General features: G+C 36.0%; 1 protein-coding gene across 1 annotated transcript in view; it reads left to right on the forward strand.

The window, feature by feature from the left end:
- Positions 1–25,747, forward strand: part of TTC29 (tetratricopeptide repeat domain 29) — a 124,890-nt gene that overhangs the window by 20,826 nt on the left and 78,317 nt on the right. The window contains 1 exon segment of the mRNA XM_032686337.1: positions 9,698–9,883. Within this exon segment, the coding sequence (XP_032542228.1) occupies positions 9,698–9,883 (186 nt within the window).

The raw sequence follows: 25,747 nt of genomic DNA on the forward strand, positions 1-25,747 counted from the left end.
ATTAAATACCCTGCTAACTGTGTTTGGATTTGTAACTGACTTAAAAAGGACTGTGAACATGTCAAATAAAATACAGCACAAAGATGTAACATGCCACCTGTGAATTACTAGATATTAGTGAAGACATAACTCCAAATTACTGTATTTTCTCTGTTGCCTACTATTTACTAAGCATTCATATTTATAATTTCCTTTTGCTATAAATAGTAACATAACTTACTCCATCTTTCTGTGTTGGAATAGTTATAGGGATGTAGGCAGATAAAGCTCTAACTGCAATCCTGTTTCTGACTGAGTTGATTTCACTGTAGTTGGCTTGTTTCAAGTTGCAGTTTGATCATTGCAAATACGAAAATCTACAAAAAAAGCTTGTGAGTTTGGACCCTAAGTTTTTTAACTGAAATGTAGAAAAGGACATCTTTGTTTTAAAAAGGAACAGCAGAAGAAACCGTTTCAGCTCTTAAAAAAAATGTTCATTTAAAAATGTTTGTTTTATCTGTGCCATGAAAGTCAAAAGTTGTGTTTCTTTATTTAGTTCCCAATAATTCTAGACAGGAAGTCTAGCCAGCCACGACTGGAAGGAATCTTCAGATTTGTCTGGACTATGACTAAAACCTGAATAGGTACCCCCTAGTTTGCAGAGCATAAAAGAGGAGTTTTGTGTTTGGACTGCCCTGACAGAAGCATTCTGCCAATACTTTGATGGTCAAAAAGTAGTGGACATGGCTTGTCTTGATGGGCCTGCTGCATGCAGCTGCTTGAGGAGAACATTTTGCCTTCCTTCAGTGCATGATATTTTTCACAAGCTGATATGTGACAACAGGGTTGGCAAATGCACTCCCAGAGAGTCAAGGTGCTGCTGGCTGGGCAGTTCCTGCCACTCTGAAAGGCAGGGCCCTTTTCTCTCACTGAATCCTGCATTTGCTGTGTGCTGGCCTCTGTAAGTCTTTCACCTCTCACAGAGACAAGGTACCACCAGCTGTCTGACTGATTGCACCTTGCCTCTCCCAATTTCACCTGTTAAAGTTGGCTAAAACAAAAGAAAAGAAAATCATGACAAAACATACCAATAGAGTTTGCAGTGTCTTTACTGAATTGCTAGATCAAGGTAGTTTTGGTGGGTTTTTTTTCACCAGTTTCAATGCAAACCTTTGCACAAATCCCTTGTTTGTATGCAATGAGGTGCGAGTCGCCTGGCACAGGAAGGGTTGGATGCTAATTCATGTTACAGGTCTGAGAGCTCATAGTGCTATGAAGATACATATGAATTGTGCAGCTCATCAAACACTAATTCAGTAGTTCCACTAATCCAGTTACTCTCTGATTCTAATCAGATTGCTTGGGGCTCTGGCTTATGATCTCCTGACAACTCCAGTTGACACCATTTAAGAAGCATTCAGCAGTTCACCTCAGCTGGAACTTGCCATGATGTAGCAGCCACTACAGCAGCTGACCTGAATTTGCTTTTCAGCTGCCACAGTTCAAGCTTAAAAGGATGAAAGTAACATTTAGGGCAGCAAATTGGGAGAGATTCATAGTGTGGTTGATGTTACTAATATTAGGCAAGCTGAAAGTTTACCTGTCTCAGGTATGCTGTCCTGAGCTAACAGTTGTGCTGGAAAAGAGATAGCAGATATAAATAATGAAAATAAAAAATTCATTACTTTTAAGTTTATTCATGAATTGAAACTTAGTGAAATGATTGGTTTTGAACCAGAAATGGTAAGTGGAAAAGAAAGCTTGACTTACTCTATCACTATATAATTTTCTTATTTGTCATTTGATTTTTCTCACCGGATATTTTTGGATCACAGAGTGTTGCTGTCTTAATTGTGAATATACCTAGAACTGCTAGATTTAGAGTTTTACGGTACTTATAACAGTGCACAGAGCAATCTAGGTGTTCATTTGCTCTCTATGTTTATTGTTGGAAAATGTTAATGTTTTAATGGTTTTGATAGCTTATAGTTATAGGACGGTACAATGCTGGACATAAATTATCTGCTCAAACAGAATCAGCACCATCCACAACAAAGTGGAGGCCGATATCAAAGGGCAATTACTTTCTTTACTGCCAGGTTTGAAAACAGTGACATTTTGTTTACCACCATTACATTGTACAGACCAATTAGCTTTATACACACCACTGAATGTTCCCTCTCTTTTCATTTTCAGTGTAACATTTTGATTAAACTTCAAATCATACAGGAGTTGTCTTTTTTTAATTGCCTATTACCAATATTTTACTGTGTGCAAAGAAAATACCTCTCTTCTGTCCAACTTAATCTCGTTGTTGTGTTTGAATATCTCCCAAGTACTTAAAAATACAGAGCTAGCATTAATCCTTGCAGCTTCTCAGAAAAAGAGCTAACAGAATTATGTGGCCCCAGGTACAGCATTATCCTAAAAAGACTGGCAGAAATATTGGCAATACTTGACTGTACTCCTATTTGATCTTTTTTATACAAATAATGTAAATGTTTCTGACCTGAAAATTGAGTTGTTTTTAATTAGTCCTTGATGTTCCATCATTATCCTGGGCTAACCTCTCTTTTTGCTAGTTCTGGTTTCAGTACCTTACAGAAAAAAAGAAAAAAAGAGGTAGTTTAGCTGTTTAAATATGTATAGTTCTAGGGCTTTTTACAGAGGAATGCAGGACAAATGCCAGAATAATGTGCCTGCATAGCTCAGCATTTGATGTATACAGTAATTTCTTGTCACGTTTATGAAAATGTTGAGGGTTCTTTCAAAAGGCAAGTTTTATATTTTGAGGCCATGGAATAGCCTGCCTGATTGCACTGTTCAGAGTAATTTCACTTAAAGGTATAACTGCCCTTGAAAGGTCTAACCCAGTGCTGACAAGTTGTTGTTGCCTCCCTTTGGAGAGCCACAGGTCCCAGTGTAAAGTGTACCTGGGACAACAGTTCATTATAATGATGATGTTACTGTTCCTCAGACAAAAATATTTAGAAGTGAAATTAAAACCTTTGAGCTGTTACTTGCACTGATTTACGATATAACTGTAACTGATTCTTTAAATCATTGCTTGGCTGCTGCAGACCATCTTATTGTTTTAAAATGCATTGCCAGTTTACTTTTTGTGTCTGTATGCTTATTAAGCCAGGCCATTGTTTGAATCATCTCTTCAAGGTATTGTGTAGCTCTTTTTATTTAGTTAATTAGTTAGGTAGCACTGATTCTACGAGAGGAATGACTGATAGCATGCAGGTATTACTGTAAAGTATCATTTCCGTGTCTTAGGCTGAGGCCAGCCTCTTGGTGGAGGATTTTGTCAACCTAAATGTCAGCTGGCCCAGTAGTATTTCAGAAACACTAGGAAAGCATTGCTCTTGAGATTACATCTGAATTACATATTGAATGTATGTTCAAGTCCTTACCTTGGACTAGCAGAGGCCTCGAAGTGCTGATGTGATCAGTACTTGGTAGAGCGAGCTGGTTCAGTTGTAGTTGAAGGGAATTTAAGGCAATTTACAGTTCAAGAACAGTTAAAGGAAGAGATGTCTCAGCTGTTGACTCTGCTTTGCCAGAGCAGGAGAGCAAAACCAGGGAAAATGCCACAGCTCCGTGGCTGCAATGTGCTGAGCAGTCAGCACTGCTTGGCAGATCACTGTGCCAAGGCCAAGGGATGCAACCTGTGCTTGGGTATGAACATGCCTTCAAAAGAGCAAGATGCTGCTCATTAGCAGATCACTGGGGCAGCTGCTGAAGAGTAGGACTTAAGACCTTGAAGCTCTTGCCTTTCTGATATTCCATCTGCTCCTGGTTCCTGACCCCATTCAACCTTTATGACATGCTGTATGCTAAATGCTCAATCTCTATATGTGCTGGAGGCTGCTGACCCTTGTTCTAGAGAGTATCAGACACACAGAATTAGAAAAAAGTGCTAATTTGGCTCTTTTTTTCCTCACTTCAGTGTAGAGGAAACTTTTGACAGTATGAGTTAGCGTTTGTTTTTGTTATGAAAGATGTCTTTTCATAAAGTATATGAAGAAAGCGTGAGTATTTGATGTGTTTGCACTGGATAATCTTTCTTTGTCCAAAGTACTTAAGGTTGAAAACAGTTTAGCATTTTACAATGGAAAGATTTTCTGTAAGATTTCAGACTTATGCCTTAGGCTGCACTAGAAACATTGCAATAACCATATTACCCATGCTATTTTGAAAAAAAAAAGAAAAAATGGAGAGAGGTCATGCATTAAAAGAGAGAGTATAAACATGCCAAACCCTCTTTTAATATTTGCTTGGATGAGGCATAGTTTTGCTTGGTTTTGGGGAAATGAACACTGTTTAATTTTCTAAGCAGGTCTGTCATTCTCCACTTAATATTTTATCACAGGAGAAAACGCAGCAGTTGCTAAAGACCAGTGGATTTTGTTATTTTTGTAATTATTTTACAAAAAGTTGAAGTGATTCTGTCCAGGAAAGAAGCCAAGCCATCTCAAAATATAGCCGGTTGTGGAATTAATCATTGACTTCAATGGAAGCAGCATTTCTTGGAAAATTTCTGTAGTGTGTTTTCATTGCCAATGGCTTGGAGTCTCCATTTAGCTTTCCAGATTACCAGTTAATTGCCTTATATCATTATCACTAGATAACTTTGTTCTTACTAGTAAAATTGTATCCTGACCATTTCCTTAGCATCTTTGTACAGATTGTACATTAATTTATTATTTTCCCTTTATGTATCCAGCAGTACATAAATTAGAGGGAGCGGTGTGCTCTGTGTACACTCTGGGAAACAGGCTCTGCCTGAAACTGGATAGTGTCATCATGCTAACAACTCACAGAAACCTTGCTTCATTTGTTCTTTTTTTCTTTTTCCTGGTAAAAAGCTTATCCATTTGTTAATAAATTCTCTGGAAAAAAATGAATAATTAGGTGGGCCTCTACCTGTAGATGTAGAGGCAGGATTGCCTTGAGCAAGCTAATGGGACTGATTCTTTACCATGAATGTTTATTTCCATGCAGGTGGAAATAAACTGATTGCAGCACCATGTTCTATTGCAGTTTATGCTTCTTTTTGATCCAACAGCCTCCATCCTGGATCTTTCTTTGTGTGTGAATTCTTCAAAGCATCAGTTGTCTCAGTGCTACTAAGTCACTGATCTCTCTGGCAAAAGAAAAATGAAACTTCCAGCGTTAATAGTGTCTCATTCTGACATCAAAAATTACTCCTAGTGACTTAATGGGCCTTAGGGCACTCCTTTATATGTCTTCAAGAGTGAATGGTCAGTTATAATCAAGTCATACTCGCTTAAACCAACGAACTAAACTGGAGGATGAGTGTTAACAGCTGTTGAAAAGCTTCCATCTGGCCTTTGTCAGGAACAAATAACTGACTGGTGGTTTTTGAGTGGAAAATACTGAGCCAGAAATGGATGTTGAAAAATTTCTTTCCAATACTTGTATTTTAAAAATGAGTGCAAGTTCTTGCTAATGGAAAATGGGACAGCTGCCTCTATCTTTTATTCTTCAAGGAAAACACCAAGCCAGGATGTCTTTATGATGTTTTCATCAGCTCTCTAAAGACCTTTGTTGTATTTCTTTTCCTTTCTTCTGTTACATCCTGTCACAAAGGAGATCATACAGATGTGGCAGCAGTTGTACTTAAACCTCATAGTATGGCTTGCAGACCTTCTACACGGTTTTTTGCCCTCATTTTAGCTCTCCTGGGGTTATCATACTCAAACTGCACCTCAGTGTTCCTGTGCATTGCACTACTTAGTAGTTGTCTGACTGAACACAACAAACATGCAGACGTGGTTTTGTTTGGATCCTCTGTTCCATGCACACCCCTGCTTGCCAAGGGAACAGTTCCTGAGAAGAGCCCAGGAACAAACAAAGATTTTGTTCAGTGGGCTAATCAGGGTCTGTGGGTTGTGCACAATAGGGGGAGATGCCACTTGGCAGTTGAGGTGCACTTGAAGAGATCCTTATACAGAGCAAGAAATACCATATGGGTTTAATATACAGGATTTCAGTGGAAATAAAAGTACTTTGAAATGTTCTGATCAAACAAAATGAAAGTCCATTTTCTCTAATTTATATTTGGTTACAAACCCATAAAAATATTAAAATGTTATAAAAGAAATACTGCATAATTACATGACTTCTAATTTGTTTTCTGCTTAATTTTTGTGAAATGTTACTTCCTTCAATTTTGCAACTTTGCACTGAATAAATGCTCTGTTGAATAATTGCCCATAAGATGTGTTTTCAGATCTTCAAATCAATCTAAAACTGTTAACAAACAGGCTTCAGCATCTACTCCATCAAGTTTCATTTGCTCTGTGTGGCTGCCATCTTTGGGTAGACCTTCTTCACAGTTTTCTCACTGTGGCTAAAGTGTTCTGGAAGACCTGGATTTAGTTTCCAATATTTTATGAAATTAATGTAATTTTTGAAGGATGAATGGGATCCAGCCATTGGACCTTTTTCTATGTGCTTTCTTAATTGTTTCTTATTTAAAAACAGGAATTTGTCTTGCAGGAACTGTTTTACAATTGCTTGTGTGATTCAAGCTTTTCTCTCTGTTCATTCTGTGATACAAACTTTTCTTTCTGTTCTTTCAGTATCACATGCCAGTGCTGTCATTCCCTCTCTGATAAATGGTGCAGATAATTTTTTTTTTGATCAGCAGATACATAAATATGACTTGTTTACATGTATTCTATTATCAGTTGTAGAGAACTTAACAAAATCAGAGAGTTCAAAGCTTTAAAGTCTAAACCACTTCTTGGAGATTTTATAGAAGACTGTATTTACCTATTCCAGTGTTATTCTCCTGAGGAGGTAAAAGTTCACGTTTACCAAGTCTGACGTGCTATCTTTGCCACTGTCAGAATAACCTCAATTAATTTCTTGATTGGTAAATGAGACTTTGAATCCAGAAGACAATATGACTTCCAAAATCTGGGTTTGGGAGTTTATTTTATGACCAGCATATCTGGTCAGCCACTGTCCGAGACAATGACAGAGAACTGGTTGTCTTTGTGCACTTCTCATTGTTATTCACTGGCAGGGTAGTCATCAGAGGGTCACATTAAAGTTCATTCAATCAAAGCTGTGGCAGTAGCTATAGTCTGCCTCAGGTCACTTCCATCTCCTGGGATTTGTAGGGCACTACCTGAAGTTATTTGCGTAATTTTATCTCGCATTAGTGCCTTGATACTTCGTAGCAAAGATTTCAAAGGAGCAAATCTATACGTAGTGTTTTCCCCCAATGACAATCCAATTATCTCTTCTCTTTCTGTGTTATTGTAACCATTTGTATGTATCCTCTGGTATCTTCCGAGTTCATTTTCACTCAGCTGTAATCTGTATGTAATATGTATTGTTATCTTTATGTTAGTGGTTATAATTAAGTTTTGTATTTCTCTCTTCATGTGGTTATTTGCTTGTGTGCTTGTAATTATCATGGGAACCTCTGTCTTTACTTATGAGATAATCTCTGAAAGAACTCCCTTGTGCTGCAATAGTTGTTTAAGTCAGGATGAGATGAATGGATCTCAGCCAAGAAGTAACTGGTTTTCTTCATTGAGAATAAAGGGATCCCAGATAACTCGTATCTGTATCTAAATTGGTTAGTTTGTGTGAATCCTAACTATGTCTTAACTTTTTTATCTGTATATGGTCCTGGTTTTGGCTAGAATAATTTTCTTCTTAGTAGATGCTACAGTGCTGTGTGTGTCATTATCTATATTATATCTACTATAAACATATATAAATATAGGCATGTATATCTGTGCACATGCACACAGATAAATATATGTATATTAAGCCCAGCCCAGTTTTGTTAATTCCATTCCAGTATCATTTGCAGAGATTTTTATGAGGCTATTGTACAAAAATTGTCTTAATTTCTCATATTTATATGTTTAATTTTTATATGACGTACACTCCTGGATGTTCTGAAGAAGAGGTACCTAAGAGGTACTTTTTTAGTCTTGAGAAGGGGAAGAAAAGGCATGAAAACTCACTGCTGTGAAGAATGTTGATTAGGAATACATGAAGTCTATATATTAGTAATTAATTCCTCTCAAAGCTAAATTTCTAAACTTAAGCTGATGTTTTGGCATGTTTTGGTGTAAAACCTTAGACACAAATGATGAGATGATAGTCTAAATGTAATTTCTGGGTTATTTCTACTTTAGTGACTGTAAAGAGATTGTGAAACACTCGTTTCTTGAAAGAGATGTTATTTAAAATACGAGAAGTGGAAATGTATGTAAAACAAACTAGTTCAAAAATCGTAATTTTATATATTTTAATGGGAGCTATAAATGGGAGCTATAAAAAGGAATATGATGTTACCACTTCATAGAGGGGAAAACTCTGAGAAAATAAATAGGAAAACAAAATAATAAATGGAAAAAAAAAACCACAAAAGCAACAAACAAAAGCATTGTTTTTTTCTTTTCCCCCTTTTCTCTCTTTGTTGAGCAAAACTTACAAATGACAAAACTCCTAGAAGCAAAGCAGTTCTGTTCACATGTCCAGCTTAACCAAACAGCCTCTCACCTGCCGCAGGACCTGTGGTTCTTAACTCCTTCTTTACCCAGCTACACAGAAATTCTTTTAAGAACTGGTTGTTTGGCTTGCATTCATTTAATAGCCACAAACACACTAAGTAGCCTACCAAAACTGCAATGGAATTTTAGCTAATTATTCCATTTCATGTCTGACATGAGCAGAGTTTGCAAAGAAAATTAATTTAGTTTAGTCAGTGATAAATTTTGCCGTGAAACATATAAGTTCATGGTGTATTTTATTATCCGGTAGATTTTTCAGCATCACGTAAGGAATAGATATTTGAAATTCCCTTTAGGTAGAAACAGTATGGTAAGGTTTGTCATGAAAATTTTAGATCTCTACCACAAATTAATAAAGTTTTGGAATAATTCAAATCTTGTGGATTTCTTTTTTTTTTTTTTTTTTGAAGGTGATTTTCTGAGAGAAATAACTCTAATTCTGTTGAAGCTCTCATTCTATGATTTTAAATTGTGAATAGTATATTTGTGGATGATTTTGTAATGCTACTTAGATTTCAGACTGGCAGTGTTTTTGTAAATTTTGGGGATAATGTGTATTCATCTAGTTGTCTGAGATGATAAAGAGCGGGGTCTTAACTTCAATCTTAGAGAAGATTGGTGACTTTCAGTCTCCCCTGCTTTCCACATTTGTTCTGAGAGCAATACCTTGGTGAACTGTGGGGTTTTTTTCAGGGCAAGGTGTACAATTTTAATTTGTCCTTAATTTCTAAGAGTGGTAAGGTGCTAAACATGGGAGCATACATGAAAACTCAACGACTTTCTTGTTAGTCTTACTTAGAACACTTAAAGTTCTAAGAATTAATGCTTTGTGTTTGCAGAGTGTGGGCTTTTTTAAGTTCACTCTAACTTCTAACTAGCCAACCCTTTTCCAGGGTCTGTGTGTTATATTAAACTGAATTTTGGGTTTGCACACAGAAATGGGAACAAAAATATGTTTTCAATTGTGCCTAATTTGTAAGGTTATAATTTTCCTCTTATATTTCTTTGAGTGGATGTGTAGGAGAACTTGACGGTGTTTGAATAAATAGTTCTTCATTTTCATTATATGATCATTGCTCTAACATGCAAGGTTTCTGAAGGCTGATGATAATCTAATATTTTGACTGTAATTTTTGTTTTTAAAGGGCTCTATGAGGAGGTGTACGATAACCAGCTTAACTTGGCCTGCTCTTTCGAAGACCCTGAGGACAAATGGTTAAGTGAATACTTTTATGAGCAATGCTTTAACACTGCTCAATTAGTAAAAATTGATGGGGGGAAGAGAAAGGCACAAGCACATGTAAACATGGGCCTCATCAATGAGGGACACGGTAAGTCACTGGGATGATAAAACTGCATTGTATCAGCCTTGAGACAGTTATATTTGGTAATTTATGTTTCATCACAGGGCACAATATTTTAATATTAACTTGTTTTGGAACCAAAATTTAAAGTAATTTTTAAAGCAACAGTTGCAATTTCAATTTTTGGAGCGTCAAAAAAGAAGGCAAAGAAGTCTGTAATTATTCACAGACCTGCTTCCTCTGACATTCTGTCTGCAGTTGAAAGTACTCCATCAGATGAAATACAAACACAAGTTTAGAGGGAGCATTTTTTTTTTAGCACAAGGGTTCTTTGTGTTGGACATTATTTCTTTTTACTTGTTTTTGACAAGAGACTGGTAATGCTGCCTCAGGCCACAGGTATTTGAGTAGGATGGCATCTGCATTTACACAAACTGGGCTGATTTAAGAGGTAATTCAGTTTAATCCTGCTTCCAATTTATACTTAGATAAACAGTATATATTTTTGTGTACTTTTTTAAAACTTCCTTCTGATTCTCTCGGCTGAAAATGACACCCTGTTTGTTTGTATGTGACTGCCACGTTGGTGTTTGCTTCAGACTTACACCTTACCACAAGCTCCATTTCTCCATCTGTGCCTCTGTATCCTTAAACTGGGACTTTCTGAAATTAGAAAATATATCAGTAGAAGTAACTAGAATCATAGAACTGCCCAGGCTGTTAGGGACCTCGAAAGATCATCTAATCCAACCTTTCATGGGAAAGGGAGTCTGGATGAGGTTATTTTAGCACCCTGTCCAATCTCGTCTAGAAAACCTCCAGTGATGGGGACTCCACCACGTCCCTGGGGAGACTGTTTCCATGAACAATGGCTCTCACTGTAAACAATATTACTTTCTTATATCAAGATGAACCTTGTTTCTGTATTTAAAAGCACACATTGCCTTCATGGCAGAGGGGTTTGTGTGTGTATAGCAGTCTGAGTATGAAAAAGGTGTTTTCCTCTGTTTGCATAAAATCCTTTCATGTTGTGGGAAGACAAGCAATAAGTGAGCCTCAAGTAATTGAATAAAGCCTGTCTTCCAGTTCCAATTCCTAAGTGTACTGCATGCCTAACTACTGCTTAAAATATATGATTTGTGTAGTCACTATGTTTTTCTTTCTAATTTTGACTGAGTTGAAACAATTCCAGCTCTAAACTTAACTTGTCGCTGGTTTCTCAAGTAGAGTGGCTTTTCTTAAACAAAAGAAGAATCACAGAAATTTAAATATTTTGTGGAAGCAGGCTAATTCCACTAAATGTCTGACAGATTGGGAAGGTTTGAAAGATGTCCTAATTTCCCAGCAAAAACCTGGACATGAAACATAAAGCATGCAGCCTTTCTCAGTTTTGTTTTGTTTTAATTGAAAGGTTATTGTCCTGGTTTTTACCCATGTTCTCTAAAGCTGAAACATCACATTGTTTTTAATACTTTCTCACACGTTTTCTAGGCTACTGGTCATTCACACTGTTTTCCTGTGAACTGTTGCCATAACTTTCTTGCTTGCAACACGCAGTCCTGGATTCAGTTTTAAAATTTGAACTAATTGAACTAATTTAAACTAAAATTTGAACATTAATCAATAAAATAGAAGGATTACTTTTCTTGTACGTTGCATTTTTATTTGTGTCTTCTGGTATGATATCTACATTCTGTGTTTCAGCATGAACTGCATACTCATATTTGGTTCATGACTTTCAGTAATCTCTAAATTATTTTCTGAAGAACTGTTACCTGACTGTCCTGTTCTGTGTTCTGAGATCACCAGTTAGTTGTGCCTAAATGCAATTTGTTGCTTTCTCTTTGCACTGGGTAGCATCCTTGTGTTTTGGTGGTGGTTTCTAGAAATTGTCAGGGTTGCTTTGGTTTCTGAAGTTGTCCTTCAATGTGCTTTCTCTTTTTCCTAATTTGGTATCATTTGAACATTTAAAAAGCGTTTTTCTACCCTGTAATTCAGATCCTTTAATGAAAATACTAAGTAATAAACTGCTTATAGCTTTTTCCATGCTGAGAGAGAACTACTGATAACCAATGTCGTTATAGGATTTCCTAACTAATTTGTGCTCCCCATCTGTGGGGTCTGGCTGTTGCAAATATTTTCTTTTCATAGAGAGGGAGAGGTAAAAAAAATGAAGAAGCTGAGATAGTAAGCAGGATTTGCTTTGAGGCACCACTGAGAAAAAAGACAGCAGATGTATTCCATGCACTTTGTATTTTCAAGGGTGAAAAATTGATTCAAGGGTGAGTTCTGACTGCAGAAAAAGTGTAAGAGCAGATGTTGGGTTGGCACTGTATAAAACTGCATGAGTGTTAATGGTGTTATAAGTAAAAAGTTTAAACATACTATTTTTATATTAGGACAGAGACTCAGCTTTTTTTTATAGCTTTTCTGTTCAGTTATCTATGATGCTGTAATCTAATTTGTGGTCTGAATGAGTCACATGCCCACTTCTAGGGGGTTATATACAGGAACAGATACACATTTATAGACATCTGTGTGTGCATTAATGTGCATATATATATATATATATATAGGAATATGTACATCTACCAATACAAATAGATGGATGTCTGTGTAGGTATGTGAATGATTCCTAACATTTATGAGATACTTAATCTGATTTAAATTGTCATATCTATATTAACTGCCTTGATTAATAGGGCAGCCAGGAAAATAAGTGAATTTGCAAGAATGAAATTAGTCTCAGAGACATACATGTGTGCATCCTTTTAGATGTAAATATCTCATACCACTTCTTTTCAGTTCTCCCATCCAATAGTGTATTTTTCATTACTTGGGAAAGGAAGCTGTCTATATATGCTTAGGACTGATTGCTTGGGAGTATAAAGTTAAACATTTACTTGTAAAGATTGTTGTTTGCCTTGGAAGAAAATCAATAAATTTGCTGGGTAATTTTTGTGTAATCAAATTTAAAGTTCCTTGACTTTCAGCCTGGTCCCTGTCCTAGGGGCTGGATATAATCTGATGTTCATTAATCTTCAAAGCTAAATATTTGAGGTGTAGACTTCAGTCATGATATTTGGATGCAGACGATTAGTAGCTGCCAGGAAGGGAAAGAAAACAATAATAACTGAGTAGCCTGCTACAGACACAAATGGAACATTCTGCTTGGAGCAAACATGATTTTAGTGGAATTTCTTCACAGAATGAGATTTTTAACCCCTTCCCTAAAGTACTCCATTTGTAAAATAAGGTCTCTGTTTACAAATGAGATGCTATTCACTGGTTATTGTAGGAGTCTTCAGCTTATGATACTGTTCAACTAGCTGTGCTCACCCCATAGTTTGTCTTTCCTTAGAGGGCTCATAAAAAGTTGGTTTATTACTTTAGTTACTCGTTATTCTACTTGAGTTACTCATTTATTACTTTTCTCATATAGTTCTTAAATGTGCTGGTGTCACTTTAAACACACTGAAAACACAATAACATATTATGTTTTCTCACATTAAATCCAACATTACTTGTCATCTAAGTAAACACAGTCTTTGTGACAGATTTGCCATTAAGTAAAATCAATTTAAAAAAATATTTTTCCTTTTGTGCTTTGAATGTGTTTTTGGAAGTAATATCAGTCATTATAAATGTGTGCATTTTTCTGCATATCAGAGAGTTGTGAGAGTTAGATTAATATAGTGTACTTTCTGCTAAAGTTAATTGTGAACATCAGGTTTATGCTGCTGTATCTTGCAGAAGAAACATTCTGAGTGTACTGATAAACATAATGGCTAATGCTAGTTTGTGTAACTTATCACTGCAATATTTGAGTGCTTTCTGTTTTGTATTAAATGGTTAACAGCTATATGCATGAAGTGATATGCACCATAGATATAGGCATCCCAAAGTTTCAGACAACTTATATCAGTAAAAAAGCAGTCCAGGGGGGAAAAAAGGTCTTTGTACTTGTAGTGGCTATTTGCTTCAAATAGATTATAACAAAATTAGATATATTTCTATGTTATTGAAAGGCATAATAAAAACAGACATCTGAAAGTGTCCTTGTCCTGAAAGCAGCCCTCAAGACCACTGAAAGTACTACACTGTTTGTATAAATGTATGTATGTATGTGCATGTTTGTGCACAGCTGCATACACATGCATATATATGTACACACACATTCAAATATAGCCAGTACTTTAGGTGCCAACGTTTTGATCTTAATGTCAAGCAATTCTGCATTTGTGAGAGAAGCTTAAAGGTGACTGATTAAAACATCTGATGGTGTTTTTCTAATACAGATGCATGACTGTTCTTTCCTTAATTTGCACCCTTACAAAATGATAGTTTAGTGGCACAGGGTCAGTGGGACAGTGGAGCAGGAAGAGTGACATCGAGGTCTCCCGAGGAAGGAATAAGATCATCACTATAGTCTTATAAATATCTATCCTCTCACCCTCAAATGAGGTTAGGATCTCTGTGCTCACCTCTCAGGCATTGGCAGCAAAGGTGGATGTTCACAGGCCACGGCTGCTTTTCTGCACGAGTAAATGAAGCAGTGCACCAGGATGTCTGGGAACATTGGAACATGCTGGTGCTGAAATGGTGTTAATAGTCATGCACGTGCTTTTGGCTTGTACTAACTTGGACTTCCCTGCCTTGCAGTTGTTTATGGGCACAGTTTGGTAATGAGGAGTGTTGCAGGGACTACTGCTAACAGGCAGTTTGCAAGCGGCCACACTGTTTTGAAGGATAAGAGAGTTTACTAGGGAATCTGTTGGTTGCAGTGCCTGGAAACATTTCTGGATACATTAAAATAACTAATTTGAGAAGGCATATAAGTATCACAGTAGAGTCCAATGAATAAAACTTTTACAATGAATTACAAAAGTGTATCAGTGCCATGCCAGAAACTGCATCTCCCCTGGTATGAGAGCTGTGAAAATTATGCTGTTAGTCTCAATGCAGTGGTGACTCTGAATTAGTCATCAGATTTATATTCTGCTGGCACATAAGGATCAACAAAACTGGAGGTAATACTTCATCTGAAATTTTTAAAGACTGAGAAGATTGGAGGCAGGCAGAACTAGTCAGAGAACGGGACCAAATGCAAAGCAAATAGTAGTGTTAGATATCTCAGTGCTGATTCCTGTAACATACAGCTAATCCATAAACCCAATTTTGTCCATTTTTGTGTGTTTTTTAGATTGCAAGTCTTAGGAGACCCTGATAAAAAATTCTTTTAGTCCTTTCTAAAATAAGCTCAGACATTTCAAAAATCTGCCATATTCTGCAAATTAAGGAAGCATTTTGAAGTGTTCAGTTTTAAGTGTTCTGTCCTAATCCCACTCTGCCTTGATTATAAGCAGACCAATGGGATGGTCTTCAAACACACCAATGGGATGCCAGAGTTGGTCACTTTTGGTCCTTCTGCACCCAACTCAAACTTTTTAATAAATTGGGCCTGATTTAGGAGAAAGTTATAATTGTTTTATCTTTAATCATGGATAAAATATTGTCTATTTCGTATGTTGAAATTTGATATAAACTTTTCTGGTTGAAAAGCCTGGTCATAACAAGGGACTTTAATAATTTGTTATGGAAAAAAAAAAACCACCACAGGATTCTTGCAGACTTCTACAATGTGGAGAAGTCTACAATTCTACAAGGTGTAGAATTTTAGCAATCACTTTATCATACTGTTGAAATTAATGTTTTTAATCAAGGCATTGCAGAAGTTGGTGGAAAGATTCTGATTGTGTTTAATGGGCATTTCACAGAATGATTAGGTTGGAAGGGACCTCTGAAAATCATCTGGTCCAACCCCCCTGCTAAAGCAGGTGTACCTAGAACGGGTTGCACAGGATGGCTTCAAGCTTCTGAAGCTTAAGTATTAATTAACAGATATATTTGGTGAACAGCAACTTGAAGACAGTTCAGAATATCTTTTTGATTTGGAACATAAAAAGTCTAAACTTTTTATTTTCTTCTTGTTAGCCAAGAAATTATTTTTATTCTTACTAAGAAATTGTTGATTTTGCATTTTGAATTGTTTATGGCAAGTGTTTTTTAATTGAAAACTGTAATGTATAAATAATTGAGAGAAACTCAGCATACATTCATGAGGATCTATGCAGAGGAAATATGCACGTTTAAGCAGAATTTCCCCAATTGGTTTGCCTTCAGGCAGAAATAATTTATATTCAGATATAAAAAAGAGAATGTTAATATTGCAAAATGAAGTACTAAAAAGGTTTAAAAAGGCAAAAGTTAAAATTGCTTATGAAATTTCATATGCTTTTGTGTGTGTACATTTTACAAGTTTATTTTAATTGCATAAAAATGTAATTTCTTTTGCTACTAGGAGATTCCTAAGTATACCCAGAATAAAATTCATTGGTGGGATGGGTGTTCACCTTCTAAATTAATATAACTTTATATCTGTGCTGCAAGTCTGCCAAGCCCACCTAAGTAGAAAATCCTCATTATGCTGTATAACACAGAAATGTTCTACTTTATAATCTGATTGCAATATTGCAGACAGCTGATAAATAAAACAAACCAGAGGAACAACATTTGTAAAGAGAGATTAATTTCTTTCTTACTACCTGTGGAGTGCAGAACTGTTACTGATAAATAATATTGCTACATTTGAACTATCCAGTCTGCCTATTTTAGCAGTGTTATGTTTCCACCATAAGGTGTATAACCAGTGTCTAGAGGTCTCCATTCACAAACCTGGGTCTGACACTGGCAGAAGGCAACCTAAAATGGATCCCATCTCTTTGTTCAGGAAGAAAAGCAACTCAAATTATCAGCTAAAAGCTACCAAGGCCTTTCTGGTTTTGTCTATTCTTGTGTCTGTGTTGGAGATCCCTTTTTGTAAGCGACTTCTTTCGGTGTAAAATGATACCTACTTAAGTTTGTGATTTTTGATAAAGTATGAACCTCATAATTATTTTTTATAATGGCATTTGTCGTGGCATCGAGCAAAAAGAGGAAAGAGATTTAAAGATATAAATTCCTGTGTAATTTTTTTTTCATAGGAAGCTTGAGTGCCACTCAAAACATGGCAGTGGCCTAAAGGAGAGTTGCAGTTCTAGATATTTAGAGACTAAATATCCTTCCAGGCAGGAACCACAGTTTTGTTGTGCATTTCTGCAATAGCATTTACTGTATGCTTCTATAGCACTTGTAAGGTTCAGTGTGTGCTGGGATAAACTAAAGGGTAGATGAGAACAAGCTGCTGACTGGCCAGCACTCAGTTGCTGGCTGACCAGGCAGCATTCTGCCCTCTACAATGCCTACAGCAGAGTTCAGCCTGTTTTCTGTCTGTTTGGAATTTGGATCAATGTCTCTCCTGAAGCTACTAACTTTCCCTGAAGTGGTGGAAACTTACTGTCCCTGACTTCTTACCACATTTGGTTGGAGTTCACTCCTGAACTAGTTGGAGGACAGGATGATCACATAGGCTTGTTCCCTGTGGAGACTAACCCAAAAGTGTCTTTTTGTACTGTTCGTTGTTAGAGAACATATACATTTATATTACAGACCACATCCAGAAGTAAGCAAATACCATTGATTTATCATCATATTCCCCCCTCCTTGCCCCACGTTGCATATCCCAGACTGCTAACTTCTAAGATTTATTCCTGGTTGTGATTATTTATTCCAAACAGCTTTAAGAAAAAGATGTGTAGGAATAGCTCAGGCCTGCAAACATGTTCACATTTCCAAATCCCATACCTCTTACTACATAAATTTTGGGTTCATGTAGAGACATATAATTAAAAAAAGTCTCCACATCAGGGAACTTTAGAGACAGAAAGAAGCCTTTACTTAATGGGATATGGAATTCTGCATGCCCAGTTGGACCTTTTAAAACACTTTCAGTGTTTTAGTTAATAGATTTTCGTCATATCAACTGAAGCTAATTCTCCTTTGTTGTGACAGTGTATCACAAAGTGGTTGTATTGGTTTCTCCTTGCTTAGAAATGGAATACATAAGTTAATTGTGAAAAACTTGATTGTAGAGCATAATTTAAAAAGTTTAAGCAGTAACTTGCTGGGAGATAAAGTCTTTGGATACAATGCTTTTCTCTGTCAGTCAGTAGCAGTCAGAAGCGGCCATAAAATCCTAATAGATTCTGGGGGAGGACAGATTCAAAAGGTTTATGAAATAATTGAACTCATCCACATGCAAGTGCAGAAGGTGGTTCCCCAGTAAATAACGGGGTTGTTACTGTTCTCGAACTAGCAGGTACTGTCTTGAATTGTTGTTATAGCAATTAGGAATGTTTTCACCTCAAATTAGTATAGTCTTATGAAAGTCTACCTGGTGAGTTAATAAAATATTCTTCATATAATTATTTTTATTCTAATTTTTAAAAGGTATTGGTAGGCAATGAAGATCTTTTGAATAAGAGAATTCTGTAACATTCTTATTTTCACTTCTGAAAATAAATTCAGTGAAAATGAAATACTTTCTTCATGCTTTTCCTTCATTTGATTTAAATCAAGGTTTGTTATTAAGTACAGGGAAGTAATAATGTTCTTTACACTACGGAAAAAGTAAGTTTACTTAATCCTTTCACTGTCACTGCCACTTTCCTAGCCTAGTTCTTCAAATAGAGTGCCTTTCAGTTCTGATATAACACCTGGGGACAGGTCTGTATTCTTGCTTTATAATAAGGTCTTCAAAATATTCACAGCAGTGCTAATTCTAAACTGTCACTTGCATTTGCATTAAAATTTTCACATATGAAAAAGATCTTAAATTAGTTTCTGTTCTCAGGTATTTGGTGATTGTAAAGTTCATTTTCAACTAAGTCCAAACTACTAAAATAGTATTGCTGTTCACATTGAACTAGGAGAGGTGTTGTATCAGAAACGTTTTAGAAAAAACATTCTATGTATGCTTGAATACAATGTGTAGCACTCAATTGAATTGTTTATATAGACACTTCTGTAAGAATCATATTCTAAATGTTTTTGGTATCAAATATTGCTCTGTTGGCTTCATGTGCATGTTCATAAGACTGTGACATTTAATGAAGAGATCTTTTTAAAGTATTGATAGCCATGAGTAAATTATACTATGTTTGATCTGTGTTAAAGATTCAAAGTCCAAGATCTTTGAATAGAACCTAGAATAAAAATGTAATTAGGTTACATCCCTAAAGTCTGATATATCTTTAAACAAGACTGCAAATGAAACTTTATTAAAACTTCAAATGAATTATTTCTTTGCTTTTTTAAATTCTTTTTCCCTTCTCTTCTCTTTCATGTCTATTACTGACATTGCTGCTTGTATTTTACCTGTCTTTTCCAGGGTGTTTTAATTATTTACTGGTTAATGACTAGTACTGAGATGAAGCTGCCCGCTCACTAACAGACTTTTTTTTTTTTTTTCTTGGCTTCAAAGCTTTGCAAGGTTTTGGACAACTGTAGCTGGACCAGCAGTTGTCATCATAAACTTTCCTGGAGGCAATGTTTCCTTTTAGTAATTGATAAAGGAGATTTTCTGTTTCCAGAGGTGCCTTCCCAGTGTCACTGAGAGCTGATGGGGTTACATTTGCTCAGCCATTACCAATAATCTCTAGAAGTCACAGGTAAAACAAATCTAAAGCTGTTAATAAAAATATACCTTACTCTTCAGAGGATCATTTAGGTTGGCTGGGACCTTAGCAGGTCCTTAGTCCAGCCTGCTACTCAAAGATGGTTCTGAAGAAAATCATCTGCACAACTGAACAGCTCCAGTGCTGGAGCGTTGCATCTGACATTAAATTAGTTATTGGAAGCTATGAAAAGTAAGGGAAATTGGGTAGAATCTGAATAAAATGTAATTACTGCAAATAAAAAAAATTTAAGCTGAGGCAAGTATTTGATATGAGTTAGCAAAAAAAAAAATAATTTAGTGAAACTAATCTGCTTCAGTGACACTGTGTTTAGAAGATAATGATCATATTAATCATTGAGATTAAATACTAATATAACTTGTTTTCGTTTAGTTCTGTTGAACTTAAAAAACTCTCAAGCCCTGAAAAACAGAACTGCAAAGTATGTGCCATTCATCATTGAGTTCTCAGCTCCCTTCCGTCTCTGCATTTAGATATCCACCTACAGACATTGAAATATTTGTGAAACCTGAAATGTGAGCGTCCCACTGAGTGTGGGCCTGCTCTTATCCAGAGCCTGGAGCCTTACAATGTGAGCTTCCTGAATACATTTTGCATCTCAGGTAGCCTTTGCATATTGAAAACACTTTGATGCTTTGCAAACATGAAAGAAGGCTTGAATGTTATCATGAAGCAAGAATTCCATTCTCTCTAAAATGAGTGTGTTGTCATTCAGCTGATGTTTAACATCGTTTGCAATCTTGTCCTCTAAATTAAAATTTATATATATCCAAAAGTGTTTATTTATATATAATCAAATCAGAAGGCGGCATCTGACAAATATGTTAACCTAAGAAGAAAAAGGAATTTTAATTGTAAAGCAGAATTTTGTGTGTTGGTTCATTTGAATATGAATGTAAGACAGACAAGTAAGTGGAATTTTCATATGGGACCTGTTCAATTGTCAGGGTTTTTTTGGGGTTTTTTTGTCTTGCTGGTCCACAGTACACTATCCCCTAAGCAGCTGTCATTTCAGCTGCCTGTGGGAAAACCTTCCTTCTTTGCAGTTCAGTAGTGCTGGCAGCAGAAGGGGAAGGGATTAGAGAGCAGGCAGGCAAACAAACAGAGAAACCAGCATTACCCCCAGGTACCGAGGTATCTGTTGGAGAGCCCTTTAAGCAACACATTTTTAGAACACTTTTAATATTATAGTGTGTTGATGGAGTGTTATAGCATACTGTGGAGTGTCCTACTCTGGGTGCTACAGTCTACACTGCCCTCTAGGTTTGTATAGGTATATTTTGAGTATTTGAGCTTTAAGGAAAGTCATTTAGGTCCTCAGGAGACAAGACTTTATATGCTCTAGTGCTTATTGGATTACTGTAGTTAATTTTTTCATTTCAAGCAACACATACTTATTTAAGTAATGTGAGCAGAAATAATGTATCATCCTCTAAATTGCAATACTGAGAATTAGCCCAGTAGTTCTTGACCCAGACAATGGAAGATAAAATACTATCTTTTTGCGCTGCAGTCTCAGTCCACCAATACCATATCTCAGGTTGTGTAATGTTCAACTTTCCTTTTATCTCTTTCTTTCTCCTTTGTGTCCTCAAGGCTTCTGCTTCTCAGGCATGCTCTCAGTTGGCCTTAGGCAGTTTAGACTCCAGGTGAGATCTGCTGTTGTATTGTCAAACTGGGGAAATGGTCATTACAATGTTCTTATGAACTGCCTGTGTCATTTTGCGAAAACTTCCTGTAGAATCTTTCTGAAAAAGTATTATCAGCTCCTGTAAATTAAATTAATATGAATTTTTATCCATTATCTTAATACTCACTTTGATTATTGTCTGATGATGGGTTGTGTTCTAGAGGGATCTTGTAGAGTTATGGAACCACGAATTTTATCTTAAATCCCTTCCACAATTTTTTTTGTTGCTTTTCAGCCAGCACATACAGTCAGGTTATTGGATCTGAGAGCTGCTCCAGTGTCTTCTGTGTAGTTCATTTTACCTCAGTAGTCCAAGATGGTTCAACTATTTACTGAATGAGAGCCTTGCTTTGTGATTCCTGTGAATACACGTTTGTTGTAGACTTATAACAACCTCCGTAGACAGTGGCTCACACTGGAAACTGTGACAGATTCTTAACTATTTCAGCATGAATAGTGCTACTGTAATTGTCATAATTGAACACAGGAACTAAGATTAATACAAGTAGTCCAGGCAGTTAGACTGAAATGTAAGCCTGCATCTTTTCAAATGATAATAACCTTTTTGGTGTTTTGTTTCTATTAGCTGCTGCTTCAACCAGATTTTATGTTCACGTTGTACCGTGAAATAACCGACAGCAAAAGATGTTCTAGTTCTAGATTAAAACATACTATAATGTGCTCAAAGCTTTATTGTCCCTTTAGGTTGTTGTTTTAAGCTACAGTGGAATATTTTCTGAAGTCCCGAACAACCGTTTCCAATTTAGAATTAAATGTGCTTTCTGCTTATAGTAGTGCTGCTGAAGCAGTGTACCTAACAGGCCTGTCACTTTTCTTGGGCAATTGTTTCTGTAGCAGTATTTTCATTGGTAAATATATGAGCTGATAGCAAAGGAAATCATTAGGTGCTCTCAGTATTGCTGAGGCATGGAGCTAGAGCAGGTCAGTCACTGCATTTTGCAGATTGTGACATTTTAAATTACCTGCACGCTACTGGAAGCAATCTGTGGACCTAATTAACATCTCACCTAATTAAAGTTAGGACCGTATGTAGAGAATTCTAGATAGTTTTACACTGCCTTTATTTATTAAATATCATATTATTCAAATTAGCATCTTTAATTTCAGTATTGAAAACTTCAGGTTTGTGTGCTGTTTTCTTAAGTGGGAGTAACTTTTTTTTTTTTTTTTCTCCTTCAAGTAATCAATGCACTGCTGAATGAGTTCATTTTAATGCACTCAATCATGCCTCTAATGTTTGTAGCTTACGGGCGCAAGCATCAGTAATGCAGGAATGTTATATGGCTTTAGTTTGGGCCATTTCATAAAATATTCATGGAATCAAAAATGTGCATCAAAATAGCGGCTGGGAGAATTACATTTATGTGCCTGCTTTTATGGCAGCTTCACATTTAAACCCATTTGTGTTAATATCTAGTCAATCTTTCTACTTAAAAAAAAAAAAAAAAAAAAGGCAAAATAGTAGTCTCCATATATACCCCTTTTGGTTTGATATCTATTTTGATATAACAAATGTGTACTTTTGGACTGGGTTTTAGGAAGGGGAATTATAAAGGAAGTTTTAGAGAATATAAAAACGTTTCTCTTCAGTATTTACAAAATTACATAGAATTATTTTGCTTGAATGAATAGATTTATTTTTTTACTTTGAAGCAGCTCAGTGAAAACTGTAGCACAAATCTTTGTGCATACATATATGTAATTTCCATGAAAATACAAGGAATTTCTAAAATTTGAGACTGTTGGAGCTGAGTAATGTCTTATATTCATATAATTGTTTAAAACCATTTTTTTGCTCCCAAAATTATATTGTGACAATGTTTGCCTCCCATATGTAAGATTAACTGTTGCTGACAGGGTTTCTTTTGTTATGCCCTGAGTTATATTAAACTATACAATTTTAGTAGTGGTAGCATATATGTTGTAAGAGTTACCTTCCTGGTTTTTGATTCCTTTTATAAGAAAGGAAGAGATATATCAGAGATTCTCAAATTCCATTTAGTATCCACAGAGCTAAATTCTGCATGGCACTGTGAGAAGAAACACGCAATTGCTATTAATGTTGCCAACTTTAAATAGCTTTACTGCTTGGTGTAACATTTTGCAAATAGATTTTTCAAATATAGACTTCCTAGAAACACCTTCTGGATTTTCTCTTTGAATTACTAGAGATAAAAAAATGCATTTCTACAAAGTGTTCCAAGTGATTTTTCCTGCTCCGTTGTTTTTCCTCTCATTTTGCTTTTTTTTCTCCTTTTTTTTTTTTTTCAGTTGATAATAAAAGTCATTTAAAACTCTGCCTTGTCACTGTTCAAGTGAGATAAAAATGCTCTCACTCTCGGAAATGTTCTGCAATTGGCTTGTTACTTCCTTTTAATGTTTTTCAAGATTTTCAGGCAGCATCTACATATGTCTGCATATGTATGCCAGCAGTTGCAGTAGTTCAGTGTTTAAAAAGTGGATTGCTCAGGCCAGATCAATTCCAGCTGAACTGACTCATGACAGGGAATAAATATGTCATCCCCCTGAAAAGATTGTTTTCCCACAACATTTGAGTTTCACATAAATATTATGGATTAAAGAAATAGGCTGATATGTCATTTGCCAATGGCAACAAGAGATTTCAGATAATTTTTATGGAATTCCAAAGTCTAAAATGTTTTACTATCCATGAATTTGAGAAGCTTTATTTAAAAGAATCTTCAGTAAGCAAATTGGTAACCACGTAAGGGCTTTCAGGTCAGTAATTCCATCTCTTCCTTGTTTAGGGAACTAGCAAGTGTTTTGGCTTTTGGCTCAGCATTTTGGTTTTGGTATTTCTGCGAGCAGATTGTTTTACTTTTTACTTCATAATCATGGTAATTCAGTGAAGCCAAATGTATTACAGGTCCATTTGACTATTACTGAAAAGATTATATTGCTTTTGTATTTTGAAGCTTGATGTAGATGGATTGTTTCCATAGAGGTTTCACTGGCAAAAAGAATGTCAGGTCACAGCTCTTATGGTTTGGTCAACTCTTGAGAACTATGGAGTACATGGAATGTGTGAGTTCGATTTTTTTGGGTTTGGGTGGGGGTTTTTTTCAGTCCAACAGGGACTTTCTCAGGAGATACTGTGAGTGAGAAAGCATGGGAAAGATCTACCATACCTGATAGTTCTAACAGTCTAAACAATAGTTCTTCAGGTTGCAGGTATTATTTACTTAAATGGTGTGTCCCATTAAGAGATTATATTACAGAGTTTAAGGAGAAACTCAAATACTTTGTTCAGCTTCAGATTAGACATCCAGGTGATATCACTCGTTTGCTACCTCCCATTCATACTAAAAGTTTTTGAGTAACACATGAATCAAATTCTATTATTCTAAAGAATCCATACACATGTAGTGGATCCAGATCACTGACATGTAGGACAATATCCTTTCAAAAGAACAATCAATTCATTATTGAACTTTGGGAAGAATTTCAAGTAGGAGTGTGTATGTGCTTGTAACTATACAAGTGAACAAGGTGCTAGATCTAGCTACTAATGTTAAATTTCAACTCAACTTTCCATCATTTGTCACAAAACCAAAAACAGCTTCTTCAATCAGTATCTTAAATCTGCATTTACCAACTTGGATAACTGGAATTTCGAGTTGATGATTCCTTAAGGAGTTAGCTGGACTGGATAGGCAGAAACTCAGATTTAATTGGAAGCCTCTTAAGAATGGACGGGAGTTTTCATCTGGCTTTAGCAAGTCTATATCTCTATTTCCTGTTACATGTACTGTCAGTGAGTCCCTAAACCACTTCTCCTGGTTGTGATAATTTCCCTTCGCATTTCTATTTGTTCAGTCTGATGTCAAGTATGTGATATTTTGGAAAGAATGTACAGATCTTCTGTTTTCCCAGTGGTTTGGACCACCTGTCCCATACCTGTCCCTAGCTAGAGTAGAACTGAATAAAGCCTGCTGGGTCCCCTTTCACCTGGCACTTCACTCTTCAGCACTTGTTGTGTCCTCTAGGACTCTTACGTGAATCACAAGTTGTACAGCCTTAAAATAATATGTCTGTGAAACTCATTTGATTCGTTGCCTCGTTGAAAGAGAAGTTTCTTCTGCTTGTCAGTTTTAGTTGAACTCATTTTAATCACCAGAGAAGCTTAATATGAAAATAAATTTAATTCTAATAAAGATGAGTTATGTTTTATATTGCAGAGTTGAAAGCATGGTTATAAAGGGGTAACATATGCAAAAGACAAATCTAAATTGAGTTAATAAGAGAAATCTGTCATAGCTGTTCTGCTGCCTTTAGGTTAGCTAGAGGCCTGGGGAACTAGCTTCATTTTCTCTAGGAATGCTTAAAGAAGATCCTTCTCCATGCTTTTCTCCCTTCCTTTCCTACAACTGGGAAACAACTTTTCTCCACCCTGGTTCTTTTTGCAATTTGAATGCAGCACTGTAAAAAACCCCCTGCAAAACAGTAATAGTTCCTTATGAAGCATGTTTCAGAAGAGGTGTAAGCTACAAACACATCTAAATGAGCTTAGTTTATGGTTTGTTT

The sequence above is a fragment of the Chiroxiphia lanceolata genome, chromosome 4, assembly GCF_009829145.1.
Source record: "Chiroxiphia lanceolata isolate bChiLan1 chromosome 4, bChiLan1.pri, whole genome shotgun sequence".
In the NCBI taxonomy this organism is placed as follows: domain Eukaryota; kingdom Metazoa; phylum Chordata; class Aves; order Passeriformes; family Pipridae; genus Chiroxiphia; species Chiroxiphia lanceolata.